The 17839-nt window shown below is 26.3% G+C and overlaps 1 protein-coding gene across 1 annotated transcript in view; it reads left to right on the top strand.

Annotated features, from left to right (window-relative positions):
* The first annotated feature begins 1942 nt into the window (after positions 1-1942).
* dmrt99B (doublesex-Mab related 99B) overlaps positions 1943-17839 on the top strand; it is a 56940-nt gene continuing 41043 nt past the window's right edge. The window contains exon 1 of the mRNA XM_075358925.1: positions 1943-2384. Coding sequence (XP_075215040.1) covers positions 1943-2384 — 442 coding nt within the window. The remainder of the gene's footprint in view (positions 2385-17839) is intronic.

The raw sequence follows: 17839 nt of genomic DNA, 5'->3' as shown, positions 1-17839 counted from the left end.
GTTGTGGTATATACTGATAATGTGGTGTAATGAAAAGTATTTTTATAGAAGTCTCTGTAAGTATTAACTTACATGCGATGACTATGATTACAAATTCTAAGAAATTTCAAACGATTTCTGAAAATTTTATTCTTAGGAGCATGAGTTCCTCACATGTTTTCCCAAAAAAATACCTGAGAGTGAAACTCAGTTCTTTCCTTCTATAATATCTATTAATTTATTACTTTATCATATATTTGAGGGAAACATTATTTTACATGGTTTAGTATTACAACTATTTATTTTCAAGTTGCAATGTATTGTCATCCGACAAAATTGCTGCTTATTTTAATCACAAATTCTACCTCTATGACCCTTCGTATCTTGTAACTTGCAGTATCTTCGTAACTGCAGTAATAAGCCCTCATTGAGAGCTTTTCAACGATATATTATAAGTGGTACTTATTTTCATCGGTTCCAGAGTTATAGCCAAAAAAATTTTAATTAATGAAATATTTGGATTTAACATGGGAGAAGACACATCGGTACCAATCAGACTTTATCTTCTTTTTTCAATTTAATTATATAGATTCATTAATAATTATTAACATCTGATTAGCCAGGTTTCGGATATTTTAATGTTAATAAAAGTAATTTTTTGTAATTTGGTTTTGTTTTTTAGTTGAGTTTATCTACATAATTTTGTTCAGAATTAAATTCTCTACAGTTTTGTTTAAAAATGTTACTTACTTATACCCATGTAACAAAGTTATTGCTTGTTTTATTAAATTTTTTAGGTACAAAACCGTAAGAAACCATCAAACTTACCTCTTACCCCTTAATTTGGGTTCTTAAAATTTCAGTTTGGCTTTATTTTACTCTTTGCCCAGGAATCATGGCGAAATTTTCACCAGCCGTAACTCGTTGACGAAGCGTTTCCAGACCCATGTTTATATAAACCTTTTTCATTATTTTCACTAGTAGAACTTATCCTGAAATTCTTTCCAAATTGGTGATTTAATAAGATTAATTAAATACGCTTTTACTAATTCGTGTTTTATAATATCGTTTATTAATAAGCCTGTCTTATTATAACAATAATTTTTTATGTATAATTATTTAAAAATTTTTCGGGGTAAGATATTAAACGTGAAAGAAAGCTGTTTTATAATTTTACTTGATTATTTATTTGAATATAACTATTACGAGTAATTTCTTTTACAATTTTTTTTTATGTGGTATTATTTATTTAAAACAAAGCACTCTGAGAGTGGCTTTGCAAAGGTGTTTTGGTTATTTTTTATAAAAAAAAAGTTCCTTTAGATATTTAATTTTCTTAGAGACATTAATTTTGTAAAAAAAATGAAATTGTGAATAGATTTGTAGCAGTTTTTATTCGTCGTTAGGTACGGATAAAATTGTAAGAGAAAAAACCAAGTTCAATTTAGAAGTGGCCTAACGGAATGAAGATCGTTTCAAAATCTTTATTATTGCTGAAACGGGTGACGGATATTAAAAATAACTTCTGAACAAATGTTGTATTAATTTGAATATAAAATGTTTTATAAGCAAGAATGTTTTGTATTGTATATTTCGGAACGGAACAGCCAATAGCATTATTCAAATTGGAAATTGTTGAAAAGCAATACGAGCGAAGAGAAAGAGGATAAGTTGCGCTATGGTGGTGCGGCCGTAATAAAGGGAAGTAACTTATATAGATATATACAGTAATGTAGGCGCCGAGGGGAGAGGGTACAACTATTACAGAGACGGTTGCCGAGCGGTGCGCGCATGTGGTAGCAACATTCAGTGCGCTGCGTGCTTTCAAGTCGAACTTGTTTTTGTACATTTCCCTTTCTTCCGGCCGCGCTACTCGCTGCTTTCGTCGACGGTCGACCGAGTGGTGGTGGAAGGGGCGTGCCGGTAGGCGGAACCGGTGGGCCGGGCCGTCAGTTCACTCGCGATGAGTCTCCCGAGCGGAGTGGATATGTCGCTGCATCCGGTGTTAGGTGCCATCCCGCCGGCGTTTTTTCTTCGCGCCAGCGAGCGATATCAACGCACTCCGAAATGCGCCCGATGTCGGAATCACGGCGTGGTGAGCGCCCTCAAGGGACACAAGCGGTACTGCAGGTGGCGGGATTGTGTCTGCGCCAAGTGTACTTTGATCGCGGAGCGGCAGCGGGTGATGGCCGCTCAGGTCGCACTCCGGAGGCAGCAAGCGCAGGAAGAGTCGGAGGCTCGTGAATTGGGCCTCATGTACTCTGCCCCCGCGCCGCCACCCCCCGGACCGCCACCAACACAGCAGCCTCCCCCGCAACCGCCTCACGATGTCGGTCTCGCGCTTCTTCAGCGACAGACCCAGCCGCCTCCGCAGACCGCATTCCCCGGAAGCCCGTCAAGTCCTGGTAAATACTAACAGTGGAAAATATTTTTAAAGTGCTTATTTTAAGGCAGTGATTCTCAAACTAGTAAATTAAAAACGAAAATATGGAGTGGAACGTCATAAAGACAACGAATCTAAGCTTAATCTCGACGAATTACGAAACTAGGTGATTAAGTGAAATTTTGAATGATACAAACAACTTAAAAGTTCTTGTAACGAATTCTAGGTCGACTCGAACGGTTCTTTAACTCTAACGCAAGAATGCAGAAGTGTCATCAAACTTATTTACCATTAGGTTTCCGGAAACTAAACCGTAGCTTGCCAGCTGCTGTGTAATCGCTTGATTATAATTTGAAATATGTGATTCGATAACGACTAAATTACATCAGTGAATTAACAGTTGTTTAATTTAAAAATATAACAAACAAATCAAAGAGAAATACTGAGTTGCCTATAATTATGCGAAAATGAACAACTTATTTCAAATTTTCAATAGAAAAATATAACTTTAATGTTAGATGCGTTTTGTGTACTGGCATGAAATTTAATAACTATTCTTAGTAATTAGGGATAAAAAATCCATGTTTTAACAAATATTTGCTTAAAAATATACACTGTTATTTTAGTTCTTCCGTATTTGATTGTCAGTTAAAAAATTCTATTGAAGTATTTGTTTAGAGAATGGTTATGAAATAGATAATTAAGAAAAAAAAACAAAAGTAAAATCTACAGAATGAGTTTAAGGATAATTTTAGTTTTATCAGTTACAAATACAATAAATAAATCACCTAGTTTTGTAACATTAAATAGATATTTTACTTCTGCAACAGTACATAGTTTTTATGTTAAATTAAATTTTAAATATTATAACAAAAGCATTAATTTTTATCGTAGAAAAAAGATGTCAAGATTGGTGTGGTTGATATATACCTGCAAGATTATTAAAAATATAATACAGATTTAAAAGTTGCGTAAAACTACATAATTAATTACAAGTACCAGAGCCTATAGTTAGGTAAATTTTAGCTATAACTATATCGTTATAATTACTGAAAGTTATTTCTTTATTATAATGGTATTTGCAAGAATCAGGATATAGAACTAACAAATACGTACTGTTTTCTAACATATGACGATAAGGTTTGAGAATCACTAGTTAATTGTAACTATTAAATTAAGTAAAAATTGCATGTCGAATTAAATTTCAATAATAAACTAGTTTGTAAATCTAATTACCAAACTTAATTTTCTCATTTTACGTATATATTTAAAAGCAGGATATAAATTACATTCAGCAAAATTTTAAGTAGTGTAATTACGTTATAACTAATCAAATCAATCAATTAAAATCACTGTTTACATGTAAATCAGAAAAAAATTCTTCAGCATTTAGACTAATATATTATTTATATATAAAGTTCATTTTTATTTTTTTTAAAAAGATATTTTTTATTTAGACGTAAAGAAATTTGTTTTTTTTTTTAGAATTTAAATTTGTTATCTCTTGCGTTTTATTCAAATATTGTTTTAACCTGTTTACATGTTATATTACATTTAAGTAAATTTTATGACAAGATTTAATCATGTAATTATTTTAATGCGTTCTTTACAACCCTAAAAATCAATAAAGAGTAATTTTAATTGTATTTATTCAGAGTATATATAATACGTATTTGTAAAAAGCTTACATAATAAGAACAAAATACAAATAGTTTGACGGGTGTTTTGTTTTGTTCTCTTTAATGTTTATATTTTTCCATTTTTCTCTGTTTTTCTTTTAATGTTTTCTTTCTTTTAATATTTAGTTCGCGTTTTAATTTTGTTCAAACATTCACTTAAGCGACTTGGGGTAGCCTCTTCCATTATTTACTACATAAAAGTAATTCCTTCTGATCAGTAATTATTTGCAGTGGAATTTTATAAAATTATATATATTTTCGCATAAATCATTACTCAAGCTTATTAGGACAGAAGTTTTTATATATTATTTAAAACAAACTACACTTTAACCGAAAGAGCACATAAATGTATTTATTTAGATAAATTATGTTTATATCGGCCAGAAACTTTTGGTCTAAATTGTTCTACAATGTTTAATATTTAATATTAAGTCATTAAATTTTTTATATGAACATTAGAATATTTAAGTTAACATTTTCATAAAATTAATTAACTTAAATCTATTAAAATGTAATTAATTGTATAAAAATTTGTAAGCTCACGAATCGTATTAAGGTATTTTTATTATGAATACGGTTCCATTTTTCGTTTTTATTGATGTAGTAATAATGTGAATTTGAAAAGAAGATTAGAACAGTAAAAGGTACGATTAGATACTAGGATGACCTAATTTTAGGATACATTGTAAATACGAAAAAGTAACATAAAAATTAAAGATTTGTAACAAGCGGATTTCGGTTTATTTAACTTTTTTTGTTTAACCGCCGGGATCACCGTTAGGTATTTCTTCGGAAGATGAGATGAATGATTTGTAACGGGTGTAAAAATGCCATGCCTGACCGGGATTCAAACCCAGGATATCAGGATGAAAGACTGAAACGCTGCCACGGAGGCCGGCCGGTGTAATTAACTTTCTTTCTTTTTCTGTTTAGCCTCCGGGAATTACCGTTCAGGTATTACTTCAGAGGATGAATGAGGACGACATATATGAGTGTAAATGAAGTGTAATCTTGTATACAGTCTCAGTTCGACCATTCCTGAGATTTGTGGTTAATTGAATTTAGCTTAGCTTAGCTAAATAATTGGATTATTTAACTTATCTTCATGATAAGTTAAGGGAATTAAAATACAGTACATGCAAGGCAATAATTGTTATAAAAAATAAAAAAAAACGCAAAAAATGTCTTTATTAAACTATATTGATAATAGCCCGCGCGTATTTATGGTACTGTTACTCTACAACGGCCGTGTCGATTTTCATAAATAGAAAATATATGTCACTCTTGTTACTTAATCCTGCAAGTGACATCGGGTACATTATAATTTAAATAAAAATAGTAAAGAATAACGTTTAAGAATAATTTTTTTTTTTAAAAACAAAAAAGAGACTATCACTAGATGCGCGTTTCAATTATTAACAGTCATCATTAATAGTTAAAAAATAAATATAAATTAAAAAAACACCACTTAACAACAAAAAAAATTTACTTTATATATATATATATATATATATATATATATATATATATATATATATATATATATACGTATGTTATTGAAATGATGTAACCTATCACAGTAGACAGTACAGGTACAAAGTAAACGGTTATTTATTTTTGTACTCTGTCCTTTTAAATCCCAGTATTTAATTTTAATCTATTTGAGAATTTATGCACATTAATAACCACCGAAATGAATGTCTAATTAGAGATTCCTTTTTCCATCGAATATCATTTAGCATAATTTTTTTTTACACAGAGATTTGAAGAAACAAAATTAATTTTAAAAATTTACTTAATCATAAAATCCATGTAGAGATTCTTTGCGATAAAATGTTAATTCTGGGATCAGAAGTCATATTCTTTTTATTTCTTATTTTTTCATAATAAATTCAGTAATTTATTATGTATAGCTTTGACTGAATTAAGAAACTTTCTCCATTACCAGGTTTATTTTTGTTAATTATAATATTTTTAATGTTAATGGATAGTTTATTTTATTATAAATTTACAAAATATATGAATTCATTTAATTTTCTCATCAAGCTTCTAAAATATTTTCACTAATAATTCATTTAATTTGGTTAATAAATAAAAAAAAACAAATTGAACGCCTAGAATTTATTAAAATAATTGCTACATAAAAATAAATAAGAAATAGTCTCTTAAATTATTATTTTTTTAAAATTATTAGTTTGTTTTTTTAAAAATTATTTTAAATATGCTACCTTCGAATGGTCTCTTAGTATAAGTTGTAAACTAAAGATATTGTAAATTTCGTAAAGAAGAATATGTTAAAGAAATATATGTTATAGAATAATTTTCCAATTACGATTAAACTCGTTAACTACATCCTAAGTTTTTGTTTTTTAATATACAACAGAAAAATCTTTCTCTAAATCATTATTTAAATTTGAGGAAAAAATAATTTTGATTTACTTTTTTTTAAAATAAAATAAAATATGATTTTTTGTTATTAGGTCAGCGATAGGATTATATTTTTATAACCCCATTTTTAATCTCGTCCACTGAACGTTATAGGTCTTTAGTAAAGCATCTATTTAATATTTATTACAATCTCGGAATTTGATGAAATATGGAATTTCTTCTAATAATACTTTAAAAATATTTTTAGAAATTATACTTTTAAGTGAATTTGAAGTAGAATCTTGCAACATCATATAGCTGATACGAGCTAATTGGCAATTATACAACCATTAACCCAATTAATATGCTGGCTACAATTGACCTCTGTGTGAGGAAGATAATTTATTCATCTTTAATGATATAAAACTGTTTCATAGGTGATAATAATTTCCTTAGTGAAATATTTATAATTTCAGTTTTATAAATTGGTTTTAATATTAAATAAATTAAAAAAAAAATTCAAACTTTATTTAATATCTTGTTAAAAACATTTCTCTAATTATTCTATGGATAGAATATCTATGGAATAATTATATAGTATGTTATATATACTATAGTTCTTATTAAATAATCCGCAGGAAGAGAATATAGTATTAATTTTTGCGTATAATTACTTTATTATGTTCTTTAGCTATATTCAAAGAACTGTATTGTACTCGTGAAAATAGGAATAGTAGAAGTAATATTTTGACTTACTAATATCCAATTTTTTTTATATTAAAGGAACATTTTTATAAATTCTGTAAACTAACTTCATATTACTACAAAATAAAATTTTATGAATAGAAGATAATTTAACATAATTCTTTCAAATATCTATTTTAAAGAATGTACATAAATATATAATAATTGAAACTTTAGGGGTTTTATTCTATATAATGAACGAGAATAAATCATTATCAAGTAATCTATGTTATAGATTTCATTTTAAATGATTATAAAAAGATATTGTTCATATATGAAGAGACTTTAATTATTGACTATTTAATTACGTTTTATTAAATTTTTATATATTAATCAAAATTTGGAAAAATAATTAAACTCCCAATTTTTAAAAGTACATATATCTCTTTTCTTGCATTTTTAGCGACATAAAAATTTTAATGAAATTCTAAAATTAATCTTATTTACTTAATCTATACATTTATTATTATATATTTTATAATAATTGGTATTGCTAATTCTTTTATCTATAAAAACACAATAACAAGTGATACTAAAGGAAAACCTGAACGTTTTAGAGAAAAAATTGTGTAATAAGAAAAAACATAAATTCTGGATATACCATCTCTGTAGTACAGAACGCTATTTAAAACATATTACTATTTTTGTAAGACTTACATGAATTTTAACAATTGAATCTTTTTTGATTATGTTTTTTCTTTTTAAACCACGTGAGAATCACTGAAACTGATATAGTTACGTTATGAACGGTAAAGTAATTGTTTTTGGATTCATAGAGGATACATTTATAAAGCTATGGTTTTATAAAGTTACAAGAAGTTTATAAGATAAAAAAAAACCCCATAGGATGTTTAAATTAATTACAAAATTGCTCCGTCATTAAGACAACACGGTGAAATACTGTAAGAAATTTCATCTATAAAAAGTTTCTTTATTAGTTTGCTATATGATTTATCATTACCAACACAAAAAATAACAATGCTAACAAAATTAAATGTTTGTATTATTTTTCAAAAAAATTAATTTTTTCTCCTTTTGTATTGTATTTCAAATTATACTTACAATCGGTTTCATAGATTAGAAACCATAAGTAAATTTCATGACAATAATCAAGTTGTAAAGGAGTTTCTCTTGAAACGCCTTAATTAAATACATTCTAGACATCAACAGTAAATCAAAGATAGCATAAGCATTGATAGAGTGTAGCCATTAATGAAATAAAAATCGTAATAATGTCCAGTACTTCGAATAAAGGCACAACGTAAAGAGAAAAAAAAATAGTCTTTTTTTAAATTAAAAAATTAATTTTTTATGCTTAAAAAAAAGATAATTTCTTATTTAATACTTCATTATTTTTTATCTTTAGTAAACATTTAATAATAAATTGGTACAGTCTTTTAAAAAACCAACTTCGCTTTTATTTTTTCTAACAGTTTTCGCAATTATTATTATTATTTTTAATTATAAAAACAAAACTAAACAATAATTATTAATTAATAGAGAAAGCTAAATCTCAACCTTTTGTTTTATCATACATATGTTTTTAATAAAATATTAAATTAAACCAAATTAAAAAAAAAGAACGAGTTTATTTATTTCCATATAACACTTAAATTATTATAGAAATGTAGGTGGCTTGTATTTTACATAAACATCCAGTTTTCTAACTTCTATATAACTTTATTTTAAGAAATTTGGTACTAACATGCAGTCCCGAAATTTTTTTTTAATAAACGAAAGAATATATATATTAAAAAAAATTTTATCATGATTTATAGGTATGTAGTATCATTGAAGTGGGTTGAAAAATGTGCAGTTTATTTCTTTCAAAAATCAAACGGATCCATCTATAAAAATTAAGAGAAAATATTTATCTTTCAGGTTAATTGTTAAAATTATCGCTCGCTTCGGCAAATAAAGTTAAAAAATCTTTTATTTGATATTCAGATTGTAAGTATATTCTATTGGAACACATAGTTGTGAGCAGTGAATAAATTAACTAGAAAATTAGCTAAAATACTTAAAAATTATCTTCATATTACATAAATATATTAGTGAAATTTACGTGTTAATTTGGATGTTACTTTTTTGTAACATCACGATAAAATATTAATTTTAAGTTATAGCTTGGATTAAATTAGGAATGCTGTCTTATTAAAATATTTTTTAATTTTTTAATTGCAACAATTTTTTGTAAATCAAATTATACGGATTTTTTTCGATAAACCTCTGTATTTATTAAGTAAAATAAAAAAAAATTGTGACCGATACGTTTGGGTATAAGTAGAAAAAAATATACAAGTAATGTTCTCTTTAATATACTATGTACGTACATATGCAGGCCTATCGGATATTTTATATTCTGTACACATTTTAATAAACTCTGAATTGTTTGTTAAATTTCATAATTCTGTGACGCATAACTTCCCTTTGATAAAGTAAATGACAGTTAACGGCTGTATAGATAGGTTTAGATTATATTAGTTGCGCATTGTACCTAACAGTAAGGGGCGCTACAACCTTGCAATTCTGTAAATATTTTATTAGTTCATTCTTTTAATAAGTTATTATCTGTCATGTACTGTCATATTTTATATGATAGAGGAATGAATTCGATTTAACCGATTCGGAGTAAGAATTGTATAGAAATAAAAATATGATTCGTAACATTTTATATTGGTATTGGCTTGAACATATTTTCTCATTTTGATCAGCTACATTTCTGCTTTCTGTGGGAAAAAATTAGAAAAATGAAACTGTAACTAATTTAATCCTACAAAATCTTTTCAGCAAAAAAAAGTTTTAGTTAAAAAAGACCCAAGTTGGTGAAGCGGACTGTACACGCTTAGTAACCAAGGCAATTGAGTATATAATATTTGTATAAATAGCTTGTAATTTTTCATTACCTTTATTATTTTATTATAAAATATATTATCGTAATTATATTTTATAAGCTTTCCTGATTTATTTTACCTTTTTGAGGTCATCAGGCTAACGTAATAGGATCAGATATGCTCCCTTTCCTATTCATTGTAAGCCAAAATCTTCCCAAAACTTCCTTATTAAAGAGCTCTTTTCAAACTATAAACCTCAGAGGGCAAGCTCATCGGGGAAGGGTCGCTGTAGCTATACTTCGACCATCCCTACCGTATTTATCTAAACTAATCATAGTATTAGTCGTATTTGTTCTTTGAAAAATAATTTTATTATTTCTTTCTAAATATTCAGATTAAATTCCAATCCCACATTATGTTTTTAGCGCCTTCATTATCGTCGATCGGGTACAGATTTACTGCCGCTGTAAAGTATAAGCAATAAGTTCTTATTCATTATAGAGGTATACGCACGGCACACTTAATTAAAGTATTTTTGTATGAACGAATGCCAGTTTAACATTTTCAAAAGTGGGATCTAATGTAAATTGTTGACGGTTTAATAAAAAGCGGTATGAAACATATTGTCTGTTAATCAGAACCCTATTTTATCAATAAGTAATAAATGGATTATAGTTTACTTAGGTCAAGGCTATAAGTAACATCATAATAATTGTTATGGAACGGAATTTGTAATTGAATTTGGGAATAATTAAAAAAAAAAAGAAAAAAGGTTGATCATGTTATTATTTTATTTAAAGCAAAAGTAATTTATCAATTAATATTTTTGAATTATTGAGAATAATTAAATTATAAAAATAGACAATTTTATAAGAATAGGTATTTTTTCAGAAAGAAGTTACAAGTATTACTGGAATAATTATATAAGAAAATTAACTTATAATTCGGTATATAAAATTATCATTGAATCATTTTTTTTAATCTATAGTTTTGTTTTTGTAGGACAGCAACTTCAATCTAATTTAAGGTAGGCTGAATTTTATAAATAGATTTTAATGCTTGTATTACTTCAATAGTTTGATTGCTAGAGTACATCTACCAATGAAGTTTAATTATTGATTGATTTAAAATTGAATAATCAAACAGCCGAACTGCTTAATATGTTTGACACTTCTTATGAAGTAGTATATCACAAATAATAGAATAAAGAACCGTAAAAATACGATTCATATTCAAAACTTTATTATTACTTTGAATTAATTATAAAATTAAATTTTAATCATGTTTTCATAACTTTACACAAAATACTACTTCTATAACTTATTAACGAGATTTTTTAATAAAAATCTAAAACTAGTAGGCTACATCAATAATAGATAAGAAAATTTGGAATAAAGAAAAAAAAACAGTAAACTTAATAAATTTGTAATATAAATAAAAGAAAATATGTTATTGATAAAATAATAATTAATTAATAAATAAATAATTGTTAAAAAACATTACAAAAGAATTTCTCTTTTAAAATAGTTAGAGAGTAATAAATAATTTATCTGTCTTTAAATTAACTTTCCGCTTTCGAGTGAGATTGTCTGAAACGACACTAGACAGGTTTTTAAAACCTTAATTTAATTTTATAAATATAGGCATAAATATAGTTTTTATAATTTTTCGCAAGTAATGAAATTTAAAAAACAGATTTATTATTGTTATTTTTTATATTAATTCGGCCGAGTATCTACTTATGATGATTCAAACATCTAAATAGGTAAAATTAGACAAAAGAAAATATAATTAAATAGGGGAATTCAGCATTTTCAATCGAAGGATAAGTCAAAATCAATATTCAACTTAAAATTGATTTAGAAAGTAAAAGCAGTACAAATTATAACGGGATAATAGACTAGAAATTTGATTTAGTTTAAATTATTAAAAAAAATAATAATATGCGCAATAATTATTTGTTTATCTTGAATTAATAAATAAAATAAAGGGAAAGATGGTACGAAGAAGAGGAAAAAATTTAAAAAAAATCCTTAAGCAACAACATATATTATAATTTTATAATTTAAATAGAACAATTACAATCGTGTCATCAATCAATACTATTTATTATAAAACTAAAAGTTATATCATTTGTCTATCTTTTAATTAATTTAATCATACTTTACTTTCCATTTTTAACCTTATTTTAAAATTATTTATAACTGAAATATTTAATAAAAAAATATTAATTAAATACTTTTAACCCAAAATAGCTTATAAGAACAAAATTTAATATAAAAGGATTAGCGGCTAGGAAATTTTAGAAGTAGAAATAAATAAGAATGAATGAAATAGAATTAAATTTTCGGTGGAAATCTTAATTAAAATAATATATTACTATAAAATAAGCGTTGTCAAATGTACTAACGTAGTCTGTGGGCTTACTATTGTCATACATGCCTCATGTGTAAGTCCTAAAATTTGAGCAAGTTGTTAATAAATAGGCAACTAAAAAAATAAAAAATAAAATATTGTACAGATATAAAATAAATAAATAAATAAAATATGGGGTAATTTAATAAACAATAAATATATTAAGCTTCCTAGAGAGCATTTATATTAAAAATGTCGCTAAGATTTATTTAAGAAATTAGAAATATATTCTTCGATAAGTTTTTATGGAATTTAGTTTTTTATAGTGACAAATCATGGATGATAAGAAAAACAGAAAGGAAACGTCCTTTGAAATGTGGTGTTAAAGGATTATGTTGAAAATTATGTTGGTTGATATAATACGAAATGAAAAGGTCTTGAGAGAAATAGCTGAACAGAGAGATTGCAATGGAATCTTGTGAAAATAAATTAGACTCATAGGACATGCATATTAAGACATTCAGATTTAGTTAATTTGTAGTTGTAGGATTTGTTGAGAAAGATAAAGATTGAAATTCATAAAACAATTTAACTGAGGACAAATGTAGTAGTAATAATATCGAAGTTAAAAGATTAACATAAAACAAAAAATAAAGATGACATTAAATAAGTCAAATGACGGATGATCAAAAAAAATAAAAGAATCTTATTACAAATAAATGATATTTTCATTATTTGAATACAGAACATTATTTGAGTGAAGGATGCAGCAATGATTTAACACTATTGTTACACATATTTCTGTAATGTAAATAAACAATTAAATTTATTTTTTGTTTCATTTCACCGTACAGAATACATGGATTAATCCGCGCAATCAAATTCATTATTTTGTAATATAATTTATTAGTCTAAGATTAATTAAATTTTTATGATTATTAATAGTTTAAATAAAGGTATTATAAAAATATAGTCGTAAAATCGTTTCTGTTAATTAAATATTTATTAAATAAATATCAAATATGTAAAGGAAAATTTTCTTTATAATTCAAAACGTTTTATTTTATAAAAGTCCTTAAAATGTTGATAAGGTAATCTTATGTAAAATTAATTTTTGATAAATACAAAGGAAAAAATTATTCATTATTTTTGCGTAGCGAAGTGGTAGCATTTCTACCTTTCATCCGAAAGTTCCGTGTTCGAATTCCTATTTGTTGTAGCATTTTTCGCAAGCTGTAGAATACATTATCATCCGTCAGTAGTTGTTATAAGAAGTCAGCTTTATATATAAATAAATAAATCATTACTATGGGAACAAAATTATTTTAAACTAATTAAAATTAATTAATTAGTAAAATTATTTGTTTTTAAATTACAAACTTTGAATTTCATTAAAAAAAGCTTGTTCGTGGATGTAATTGAGAGTAAACCTGCAATGAACCTGGAGTGAAATAAATAAATAATTCTAGAAAATAATTAATTAGATTAATTAAAATTTAAAAACGAATCCTAAACAAAAATCTTAACGGGTTTGTTTTTGAGATCTCCCTTATGGACTTATGGAACTGTGTATTGAATTGAAAAAAAAACATATATATATATATATATATATATATACTCTTATATAAGGGTTTAATATAAATATTCACACAGATTCTAGTTTGTATATCCTTTTTTTTGACATTAACTAATTTGTCTAGATCAAATTTCTTTTAAAAAACTTATAAAATAGCGATGTCATAAAACAACTATTAAAAATGTTTAAAACTGAATAATGATTTGGCTGGCTTACAAATGAATGATATTAATATTATATAATGAAATATTTCCATAAAATCCACACTATTTAGCCTTCAAATAAAAAAAATACAATTTTTAAGCTTAACAAAAGTATTTTCTCTTTTTCGGAAAAAATTAAGTTTTTTCAAAAGTTTTACTCTCAACCGAATCGAAAGTTTTTTGCTAGGTTCTTAAAATCAATCTGAAATGTACGTTTTGTAATAGCATGTAACTTACAGAAGTTAATAATTTCAATCCAATGATTATGTGTTGAAATACTCCGGTTAAAAGAGATGGACCGTAATACAAAATAAGAAACTTATTTTGATTTAAGGAAATAAATATTTAATACTATTTAATATTTAAAATAATTTTCTCTTTCATGTATCTTAAATGATGCAAGAGAAAGTAAAAAAAACAAAACAAACTCAGATATTTTTAGAAATTTGAAACCAGCTCCAGAATAACAAGACTCATGAACATAAAATAAATTGTTATTTATTTGCAAAACATTATTTCATTTCTTAGAATGCAAAATTTAAATTATTATAGACAAGAGCATTTTTGAAATTTGTTGAATTTTTTATATTGAAAAACAGTCGCTGTTTTAAAAAACTAAAAAAAAAGAATGATTGTCTTACACTTCAGAAACAATAAAATACCAAAAATAATAATGAAGATAAAAAATAAATTTTTAATAAACTCTTTATATCGTCCAAGTCTAAAAGAAATTGGTAATTAAACAATAAAAAAAATAAACTTTTTAAGGGTATTGAGAGTAATGATGCGAATGTAACAAATTAATATTTTTCTTATAAAAATAAAGGTTGAAATCACTCAATATTAGAAGATAGAACTTGGGATAGAGTGTGAAGAACAAATATAATTAACTGAAAGATGAGAGATGCAGTTTAATAGTTTATAGGAAAAGAATGATAATGGAATGAGCAGAAGTAGATGATTTATTCTACCGGTTAAACATAAGGGAAAATATGATGAACAATCAAAAAATTACCAACCGGGTTTTGAAAAAACTTGGAGTTTCACACCCTAAAAAAATTTTCATATTAAGATCAAAAAACACATTTTTCCGAATATATGTTTTCACTAAATATTTTCAGACTGGGTGAAACATTTTGTATAAAATAGTTACGTAGTTATATATCGGACATTTTTAATGTTACGATTTTTTCTAAATTTTCCAAAGGGGTGAAGAAATTTGCAAAATTTTCAATTTCGACTTTTTCTTTAGGTGGTTTAAAAGAAACTTTCTTAAAAAAAATGTAACGCTTAGACAATACGTAAACTTTCAGCAAAAAAAAATTACACAATTTTTACTCCTACCACTAAAAATTGTCAAAAATCAAAATTGATTTTTTCGTTTTACTCGTGAATTTATTTAATAATTTTTTAAAAATAAATTTTTAATTTATTTTCTTTAAATAACAGTTTAAACGAACAAGTAAAAGAGAAAACCTTGAAATCATTTCAGAAACTAGTCTTCGAAATACAACTTCAATTTCTCCTTGCCAGGAAAGTATACCAACTTTATTTCAGTTGTTTTACAGATGCTTTGAAACAAACTACTCTTTGTCTTGTTCTTATAGTAATCAATCCTAGGATTGGTTTGCTGCAGTCTTCCTCCTCCAAGCAGTTCTATCTTTTGCAAATCTCTTTGTTTCGATGTACGTTTTACACCCAACATCCTGTATGGTCTATCCCTGGTTTCGGCCTCCTTCTTGCATTGTTTCCTTCAATTGTGCCCTCTATTATAGTGTGCAAAAAACTGTTATGCCTTAATACATCCTATATCCTATCCATGTGTGTCGTCGGTTCTTTAATAAGCTCCGTATACATAGCACCTCATCGATCCTTCGTATCGATCACTTCTTCATTTGTTAATTTTTCCTTCCACGTAATCTTCAACATCCATCGATAGCACCACTGCTGAAATGCATCCATTCTCTTTTTCCCTTCTGCCCTTATCGTCCATGGTTCACTGCCATATAGGAAAGCACTCCATACGAATGTATGGAGACAATTGCTTTCTCAATTTTTTGTTTTTATTGTTTGAGGCAAATTTCTTAATTTTCTTATTGAATGCTAATTTCGCCTGTTTTATTCTGCTACTAATGTCCTTCAATCTTCGTCCATCTGACGTAATTCTATTTTCAAGATAAGTGAATTTCTTTACCCACTATAATTTATGTCCATTCATACCTATATCAGCTTTCATATCGTGCTTGTTCACTACCATTATCTTTGTTTTTTCCGTATTTATTTTTATGTTATATTTTGGAAAATATAATGTCCATGCTTTTCATCATTCTTTTCAATTTTGTTTCATTTTCGGCGAGTACAGCTCATCATCGGAAAAACGGTGTAAAATACATCTACATTCTCCAAATGCAGCCTTATTTCTCTGCTAACTTTTCTCTAAATTCATCTATCCCTAGTTGTGAATATGCACTGAACAACATAGCTGACAATGAGCACGTTTGCCTGTTACCTCTCTTTATCTTTGCTTTCTGCTGGTGGTCTCCACATCTTACGACTGCTATCTCATTTTTGTATACTTTCCATATCACCCGGTAATTAACTCCAATCATTCTAGTTAGAAAAATATGTCCTATTCTATCCTATCAAACGCTTTTTAAAAGTCAATAAACGCAATGAATATGTTCTTATTCTCTGCGTTTATCCATGTCATAATCAATTTTATCAAATCTTTCATTTAAATTAATAAATTTTATTTATCAGAATTTAAAAATTTACCTAAGACTAGAATTTAATTTTCTGAAGTTATTTGAACAAAAAATATAGTTTTAAAGTTAGCCGCATAAATCAAGAAAACAAATCTGAAGCAATTAAAAAGCATTTTATTTACTCGTATGTCGGCAAAAGAAGAGTTTTTATTTGTATTTTGGTTGTGTTAGGATGAATTGTGACGGTCTGGATAATTCCTTTGACGATGTTCTTACTAAGTTTTCTCAAGATAACATCAATGGGAGAATTTTTTTAACGAAACTTTTTCTTGGTTATGTTATATGTTTTTCCTGTTTTCATTTTAACGTAATATTGGATTTTTATTTTGTACTCAGTATACAGCCTCAAGTAATTTTTGATGCAAATAAAGAAAATTAGTGGAAACTTGAGATAAAAATATAATTTACTTATTCTAGATAAGCTAACGCTCCGTAATGGTTAATTTACTATAAGTTTTCTCTATAATTTTCTTAATTTATCAAAATTCAAGTTTCTAAACTTTTTCATTTCTTCTGAACAGTCTCTTTTTTCAAATAATGACATTTTTCTATTTAATAGATTTCTTTATATTTTAAATGAAACAAAACAAAAACTTTCACTTTTATGAAAGAATAAAAATCTGTTTAAAAAGGCTTACACAAAAAAATCAATTTTTTTGTTGATCTTTTCTTTTCTTTTTTATTCGGTACCAAATTAAGAATTTGTAAGTTATTAGTAATCGTTTATAATTTGGAGACGACTTCAAAGCTCAAAATAAAAAGAATCGAGTAGTATTATTTACCTGAAATAAGTTATGAATTATGTCTCAATTATTTTGCGTAGGCCTTCATCTCTTCGCTTGATCCGGCAAGAAAATATAAAAAATTTCTCACTTTGTATGCAATTCTAAAAGTATACGGTCTTAATGGTTACGGAAGTAGAAGTTGCGGGTAGTCATAGGTTATATTAATGAA

Source organism: Lycorma delicatula, chromosome 3 (assembly GCF_047948215.1).
Source record: "Lycorma delicatula isolate Av1 chromosome 3, ASM4794821v1, whole genome shotgun sequence".
Lineage (NCBI taxonomy): Eukaryota > Metazoa > Arthropoda > Insecta > Hemiptera > Fulgoridae > Lycorma > Lycorma delicatula.
The sequence above is the reverse complement of the archived record's forward strand: the minus strand, read 5'-3'. Positions and strand labels throughout refer to the sequence as shown.